The sequence below is a fragment of the Antedon bifida genome, chromosome 1 (assembly GCF_963402885.1).
Source record: "Antedon bifida chromosome 1, ecAntBifi1.1, whole genome shotgun sequence".
NCBI classification, from domain to species: Eukaryota; Metazoa; Echinodermata; class Crinoidea; order Comatulida; family Antedonidae; genus Antedon; species Antedon bifida.
The window spans coordinates 32,136,575-32,145,388 of NC_136226.1; the positions used below are offsets into that span (position 1 = coordinate 32,136,575).

Sequence of the window (8,814 nt, forward strand, 5' to 3'; positions counted from 1 at the left end):
CGGATAAAAAATGGCTTCTATACCGTGTACATTAGAATCGTTCATACGTTTCGTACAAAACGAAAACTAAAACTCTGTCTACGCTATTAAACTATTTTGACAAAAAAAGTGTGATGTGTCCAAATATGATAGTGATATGCCCAAATATAGTGATATGATCATCATCATGTCCATATATGGGCACATCACATTTTGTTGTTACATACAGTTCGATAGTGTAGACAGAGCTTTCAAATAACCCGGAGTTTTCATCAAATTCTCTCCAAAGTCGGGCTCAGGAACGATAATCTGTATGTCAAACACCGACAATATACGTTCATTCAAATCTGATTCGATGCCTGAAACCACTACCGTAGTAGTAAACGTAATGTAATAAAAATAATCAATTTGGAGTGTTCATCATCATCAAAAACAATGAAATGAAGTTTTAAAAAGAAATCAACATGTTCATATTTTTATTCACGCTATAGTATGCTTATCTTCTGTAATGTACGAGTTCTTTCAAAAACTCAAACTGGTTTGAATGAGTGTAGACGAAATCTTTCTATATGACAACTGACGACACAGGAACAAGTCAATTGTGCGCATGCGGGGAAGTTGGAACGTGCTCTATATTCCTCTACACAGTTTTGATTGTTTTCATACTCTATTGATTTATGGTAGGTCATCAGTTTTAATCAAGCGAAAGCTTCCTAAAATTTCGGGCAAAGTACATTACATTTTAATATTTTCAAGAAAAAAAATGAAAACAAACAACATAGACCTATCTTCATTTAGTGCATTTTATTTCGAATGCTTTTAATCGATATTGAACATTTTCCTCAAATTTATAAACAATATGATTTGACAATATCACTGGATATTTTTACTGTATTTTTCAGAATTATTACCATTTATGGCTTTTGATCTTATTCCAGCGTTGAATATATTTAGAAATGATTATTTGCTATCTAGATATTATATTCTTTAATAGGAATAGGATGATGAACTGGAGGAAGAGTGCCAGCTACCACCACCAGAACCACCGGAGCTGGAACTGGAATGGAAAGATGAAAATCCACCGCTTACGAAGTGTCCGCCTCCAGACACGCCGCCAGTTTGAATGTAACGTCCGTTGTGAAGGTAATTCAAACGCCCATTTTTAATGTAACTGCGCATAAGCATCCATCTAGCGGTTCGGCCGTTATTCCATAAGAAGTAAAAGCGACCATGACGTCTTCTATACTTGACAGGGCGCCATCTGTAACGGTGATTGCCATACTGCAAGCGGGCGTAGAAACGTCCGTGCCTCCAGTACATGGTGGCGCTTGTTCTGATCACACGTGTTCTGAATGATGAGATTCTAGCCCGATAATATCGACCATTGTGTAAGAAGTAATAGTACCCACCGCTTGTGTAGCTTCTTACTATGCTCCATCTACGACTCTTGTTACGCGCGGGCAATGCGTACAAAATACCATTCCGTCGACGGTACCTTACTCTAATAAGGGTGGTACGCCTACCACGACGGTATTTGTAGTATAGAACATTATTTCGCATAACATATGGGGTGTATCGGATTCTAAAATTCATATGACGGGGATGTGTTCGATAACGGCCATGGGAAAAACTATAGTAACGGTTATTCATTCGATAAAATCGCATCAAATGCCATCTGCGATTCCAGAGGAAGTAGTAGCGACCGTGACGTTTACGGTAGTTGACTGGTCTCCAGCTGGGTCGTCCTTTTGGTCCTCTTACAGCATAGTAGAATTTTCCACTTCTCCAGTAAAATTGTCTTGGGTAATTGGACTGCCTCATTATAACTTTGTTATATCGGCCATTTGACCAATAGTAGTAAACGCCTCTGCGTCGGTAAAACATGGTGAAAACCCAAGTTCTACCATTCCAGTAGAACAAACGACCATGTTGTCTGCGGAATCGGACGGGTCTTAGTCGACGTCCAAATCTGTAGTAGAGTCGGTTTCCACGCCAATAGACATGGCAAAGGCTGGGGTTAAAACGTCTCATGCGTGGTCTATATTGGGGCTGTAGATAATAACGATTATTGAACCAGTAGTAATAGCGACCGTGGTTGTTATAGAAGTTTACAGGGCGCCAAGTGTAACGACCGTGGGATGGCCAGTAATAGTAGAATCGTCCATGAATGCGGCGATAACGTACTGGCCGCAACATGTAACGACCACCTCGTCGGACGTAATAGTACAATCGATTATTTCGCCACATAATAAATGTGTTGCGTTGAATGTAGCCAGGGCGATATCTAACCATGTAGCGACCATTATTCCAGTAATAGTATCCACCATTGAGGTTGTAGGAAGTCACATAATGCCAAGTGTTATTGTAAAAATAACTTAGGCGACCATGGTGCTTTCGGTAACGAACAGTGGTCCAGACGTAGCGGTTGCCTCGTCGAACACGGTAGTACAAACGTCCATGTCGCCAGGAAATATTAGCTGAATATGAGTAGGTATGGTGGTGTACATGACGGTAATGATGGTGGTGATGGTGAAGATGATGTGTTTTGTGCACGTGTTTGGTCACTCTTCGTACGTGATACTTGTGTTTGACGTGGTAGTGTTGGTGATGACGGTGTACGATGTGTCGATGGTAAACATGCTGGTGATGGATGCGGTTCACGTGTTTGTAGACGTTCTGGTGATGGTACTTATGGTGTACTTTATAGTGATGGTGGTAATGATGGACTCGATGCCTGTGGTGCACGTGTTTGTAATGCACTATCGTGATTCGATGTGTGATTATTTTGTGGTGATGACGATGGTGCGTATGGTACACGTGATGGTGATGATGTACGTAATGACGATGGTGTAGATGTCGGTGATGTGTAACAAGTATGTTGTGTCTTATGAGACGATGGTGGTATCTATGGTGCACGTGGTGGTAATGGTGGTGGTGATGGATGTTGTGATGGTGATGTACATGGCGATGATGCGTTGTTAGAATATGATGATAGATGTGGCGATGGTGGAATCTATGATGAACATGGTGGTAGTGATGGTAATGGTGGATGCGATGGTGATGGTGCACGTGTCGGTGGTGCGTAATTGTGATGTGGTGGTGGATAGTTCTGAGATGGTATCGGTGATGGGCGTGGTAGTAATGATGGTAATGATGTATACGGTGATGATGGTGGATGTGACGATGATGTCTTACGTGAATGTGGTGCACGATTGTACGCAGATGGTATCTATGGTGTACGTGGTGCCGGTGGTGGTAGTGATGAATATGATGGTGGTGATGCACATGTCGGTGGTGTGTTGTGACAATATGGTGGACAACGGTACGGTGATGGAATCGGTGGTGAGTGTGATACACGTGGTGGTAATGGTGGATATGATGATGATGCTGCATGTGACGATGATGCGTTACAGTAACATGATGCAGCACAGTTCTAAGGTGATATTTATGATGTACATGGTAGTAATGATGATAGTGGTGGATGTTGTGACGATGATGGACATGTCGGTGATGTGTTATACGAATATGATGAAGAACTGTTCTCAAATGGTATTTGTGATGTCTGTGGTAATAATGGTGATAATGGTGCACATGATGGTGGTGATGGAGATGTCGGTGGTGTGTAACGGTCACGTGGTGATACACGGTACGTGTGTGGTACCTATGGTGGATATGGTAATTGTGGTGGTAGTGGTGGATTCGGTGAATGTGATGAAGATGCCTGTGATGTGTTATACGAATATGATGGTAAATGGTACGGTGATGGTATCTATGGTGGGCGTGGTAGTAGTGATGGTAGTGGTGAACGTAATGCCTATGGTGCAGGTTTTTATGGTGAGTAATATGAATGTGATGTACGATTGTTCGGAGATGGTATCGGTGATGAGTGTGGTAATGGTGATGGTAATGATGGATGTAATGCCTGTGGTACAGGTGTCGGTGATGAGTTATATGTATGTGATGAGCCACATATCGATGGTGGTATCTGTGATGGGTATGGTAGTAGTGGTGGTAATGGTGAATGGCATGTCGGTGGTGCAGATGCTTGTGGTGTACCACGTTAATATGGTGATAAATATGTCGGTGATGGTATCGGTGATGGGTATGATAATGGTGATGGTAATGATGGATTTGGTGGTAGTGGTGGACATGTTTATGATGTAACACATTTATGTGGTGGTAGACGGTACGGTGGTGGTATCTATGGTGGATATGATAGTAGTGGTGGTAATGATGGATATGGTGATAATGATGTATGTGTCTTCTGTGGATCACATTAATGTGATGGAGGACGAGACGATGGTAATATCTGTGGTGAGTATGGTAATAGTGATGATAGTGATGGATATAGTGTCGATGATGTAAGTGTCGGTGATGTACTATAGTTATATAATTGTATATATTTCTGTGGTGGAATCTATGATGAACATGGTAATGATGATGGTGGTGATGGATATAATGGCGATGGTATCTATGTAAGTGATGGATAGTCTTGATGTGGGTAACTATATACCGAGTGATATACCTATGGTATCGATGATAGGTATGTATATAGTGGTGAATGTAATACCGATGGAAAACGTCTTTAATGTGGTTAACAGTAACATGGACATACACTATTCGTTTACGGTAATTATGGTGCACGTGGTAGTAGTGGTGGTAGTGATGGATGTAATGCTTGTGGTATATATGACGATGGTGTGAATAAGTTATATAGTGATATACATTTCGGTGATGGTATCGATGGTGGACATGGTAATAATGGTGATAATGGTGGATGTGGTGTCGGTGGTGCAAATGACGGTGATGCACAACAGTTATATGGTGATATATGGTGCGATGGTGGTATCTGTGGTGAACATGGTAATAATGGTGGTAGTGATGGATAGCGTGACGGTGGTGGACATGCCTGTGGTGGGCAATGTGGATATGATGGTAAATGGTACGATGTATATACCGATGGTGTCGGTGGTAGTAATGATGATAATGGTGGATGTAGTGACGATGGTGTAAATGACGATGGTGAATTATTTTGATATGGTGGTAGATATGGCGGTGATGGTATCTATGGTGAACATGGTAATAGTGGTGATAGTGATGAACGTAGTGGTGATGATGAAGATGGCGATGGTGTGTTATTTTAATGTGATGCCTAATATGCCTATGGTGGTATCTGTGGTGAATATGGTAATAATGGTGATAGTGATGGTGATAATGTCTGTGGTGCAGATGTCGACGATGGAGGACGTGGATGTGGTGTACCACGGTACGAAGGTGGTATCGGTGATGAACGTGGTAGTAATGATGATAGTGGTGTACATAATGCGTGTGATGTACGTGGCGGTGGTGCAGAGTGTGTATATGGTGGACTAAGAGTCGGTGATGGTATCTATGATGGACATGGTAATAATGGTGATGGTGGTGTATTCGGTGATGATGGTGCACGTGTTTATGGTGCACTATACGAATATGGTGATAGAAGGTACGGTGATGATATCTATGGTGGACATGGTAGTAGTGGTGGTAATGGTGAATACGATGGTGATGATGCACGTGTCTATGGTGGGTCACGTGGATATGATGGTAAACACGTCGATGGTGGTACCTATGGTGAATGTGATAGTAATGATGGTGGTGATGGATATGGTGATGATGGTGACGGTGAAGGTGATGCGTTATCAAACGATGGTGATATATGATACGATGGTGGTAGCGGTGATGAGTGTGGTAATAATGATGGTAGTGGTGGTGGTAATGACGATGGTGTAAGTGACGGTGATGGTTTATTGTGATATGGTGTCTAATGGTATGCAGGTGGTATCTATGGTGCACATGGTGAATATGGTGATAATGATGAATAGTGTGTCGGTGGTGCACGTGCTTATGGTGATTCACACGAATATGGTGAAGGACTGTGTGATGGTGATACCGGTGGTGAATATGATGCCGATGGTGGTAATGGTGAATATTATGGTAATGGTGTCGGTGTCGGTAATGTGTAACATGAATGTGGTGTATTATGTTACGGTGATGATACCTATTGTGGATGTGACGGTAATGGTGGTGATGGTGAATTATATGCCTATGGTATATATGCCTGTGGTGATTGTAGCGGAGATGATGGTACACATGACGGGTGTGGTATCGATGAGTCACGTGATAGTGATGATGATAGTGGTGTCTTAGGTGAGTATGGTGCTTGTGACGGTGTAAAGTCACGTAAACATGACGATTCTTGATAACATGATGATAGCGATGATGGGTGTGTATCAGATGCTTATATTTGTGGTGATAATGATGATGGTGAAGATGCACGTGTCGAATGCGCACCTTTGTTTTGTAATGATGGACGTGGTGATGGTGATGCCTATGCCTGTGTATAATATGTGTGTGCGTCAAATAATGACCATGGTTGTAATAGTAGTTGCGGCCGTTCAAATAGTAATAACGGACAATGTGCCATGTTTTGTGGCCTCCGTAACCCCACCAAAAGTAGTAGCGGCCATGCACTTTTCTGTAACGGACCAGGCGCCAGGTATAGCGGTTGTTATGATACCACCGCATGTACAGACGTCCTCCACGGAATCTAAAACGAAGAGTTCCGATCGAAGGCCTAAAGTTGTAACGACCATGGTTCCAATAGTACGTGCGTCCATTGATAGTGTAATAGCGAACAATGGACCAGATATATCGGTGGCCTACGCGATGGTAGTAGTATGTGCGTCCATGATATCTTCTATATTTGACAGGACGCCAGCGGTAACTGTTTCCAACACGATAGCGTAAGTAGAGGCCATTGCTACGCCAGTAAAAATGAATCTGTCCATTTGTGCGATAGTAGGTTACACTAACGCTAGGAAGCCTTAATCTTGGGTAATATTGGTAGCGACCATTTCTGAAGATGAACATTCGTCCAAATATTCTAATATTATGAACCAAAGACCAGATGTACCGTCTTCCTACACGTCTCCAGTACAAGAATCTGCCACCGGATCGTCTGAATCTCACCACTTGCCATACATATCGGCCACCTCTGCGTCGAAAGATGTACAGACGGTTGTTTTTCCACTGGAAGAACGTTTTGTATCGACGGGGACGGTAGGAGGAAGTGCGATATCTTCCATGACTCCAGAAGTACCTTCGTCCTCTAGATGTAAAGGCTCTTACCAAAACCCATCGGTAACGGCCTCCCCAGCGCATGAAAACATAAATGCGACCACGGACTACACGTTGTCTTCGAAGGTATCGGTTGAAGTACCGACCGCCTCTTCGCCAGCGGACATACATACGACCACCACGTCTGTAAAACCAGTAACGTACCCGGTAAATCTTTTTATAACGTCTTCTTCGTGAAGGTAGACGATAACGTACTACCTTGGTGCGCGTATGAGTAAGTGAATACTTGTCTACGTCATCAACATTGTTGGACGATTCACTCACATCTGGTCTGCTGGCGGACAGAATATCTTTGTCGACTTTATCGACAGCATCTTCAGTTCGACTTACTGGTGCTTTGGAGAGTGAACTGTGTACTAGGACGATGCACCCAAACAGAAAAACCAACCGAATCACCGACATGGTTCTTAACTGTCAAAAAAAAAAATTTAAATCAATCAAAATTAAATTACTGTATGTAATATTACTAAAGTTTCGACAATATACTACTATACTGTAGTTATACTACTGTTACTATTTTATTTATTAATACTACCACTCCATTATTTGTCAATACTAAATGACAGTTGCAAGCTTGAAAATACATTTGTTATTTACATTACGTACAAACTAATTGGGCATAATCGCATTTTAACTATCCGGACAAATTGTTATTATATAAAAAAAAAATAGTGCATTTATTTAGTTGTAAATTTAGTAGTTTAATCATGGATGGCGTAAATGCAGAACCAACGACTACACATCACAGGGACGGTCAGTGGTATGCAATACCAAACTGTCAAACCCGAATCAAGGTAAGTAATTATTAAATATGATTGTACTCTAAATGTCTAGATGTATTCCACTGAGAAAAAAAAAGGCCTGTAATAAATACACTATATCCTATATTAATTAAATAATAATGTAGTAGTAATGCAAGTAATCTAATAGTTTACCAGTTCTCGTTTGAATACAATATTTTTGAACTAGAAAACACAAAGCTCTTCGAGGTTACAAACGAGTTCTCGTAATTGAATTTGTGTAATATACTGCAATTTGGTGTAGTGGACTATGGTTAATATAGATACATATCTTGTGAAATTTAATTTGGCCGAACTATCTATACACAATGTATTAATATGTACATAGATGCTAAATAACTATATATTATGTTATATACGCCTGTATCTATCTTACTTTGCAATACACATGTTCATAGTTAACGAACATTATCGCTTTGCTAACCAATCTAAACGAGATATTTACTATGAAATTTAAAATATGTTATTTTCAAACTTGCGATTTGTTATTTTACTTTTCTGTTTCCTAAATAAACTATTCCTGTTAAATTTTAAATTAGATTCAATTCAATTCACATTTATTTAGTCATCGTTTATAATTACAATTTCAGTATATAATTGATGGCAAGGATCCTGCATAAACAAGTTTACAATTATGTTTTCGCAGGACCCTTTTACATAAAAACATAAAACATAGCAATTATAAATATTTGTTTTAGTTGAACTTACCTATGTAAGATAGGAACCAGCAAGTTTGTCTCAGTTGAACTGTGTTCTGATAGAACTTAGTGGAAGTTCTATCATAACTCCTGCTAAAATTGCTAATTGTTCATTTATATATGACAGGGCCACTTGTTTACTTAACTTGAGTGTTGCTCTT

At 40.7% G+C, this 8,814-nt stretch overlaps 1 protein-coding gene across 1 annotated transcript; it reads right to left on the bottom strand.

The window, feature by feature from the left end:
* Window positions 1–4,612: 4,612 nt before the first annotated feature.
* On the bottom strand, window positions 4,613–8,736 carry LOC144835354 (uncharacterized). The gene is made up of 3 exons (XM_078690474.1): window positions 8,664–8,736; window positions 5,533–7,566; window positions 4,613–5,044 (listed from the first exon to the last, which is right to left on the bottom strand). The coding sequence occupies exons 2-3, from the start codon at window positions 7,555–7,557 to the stop codon at window positions 4,613–4,615; spliced, it is 2,457 nt and encodes an 818-aa protein (XP_078546600.1). The 5' UTR covers window positions 7,558–7,566; window positions 8,664–8,736.
* Window positions 8,737–8,814: the final 78 nt, after the last annotated feature.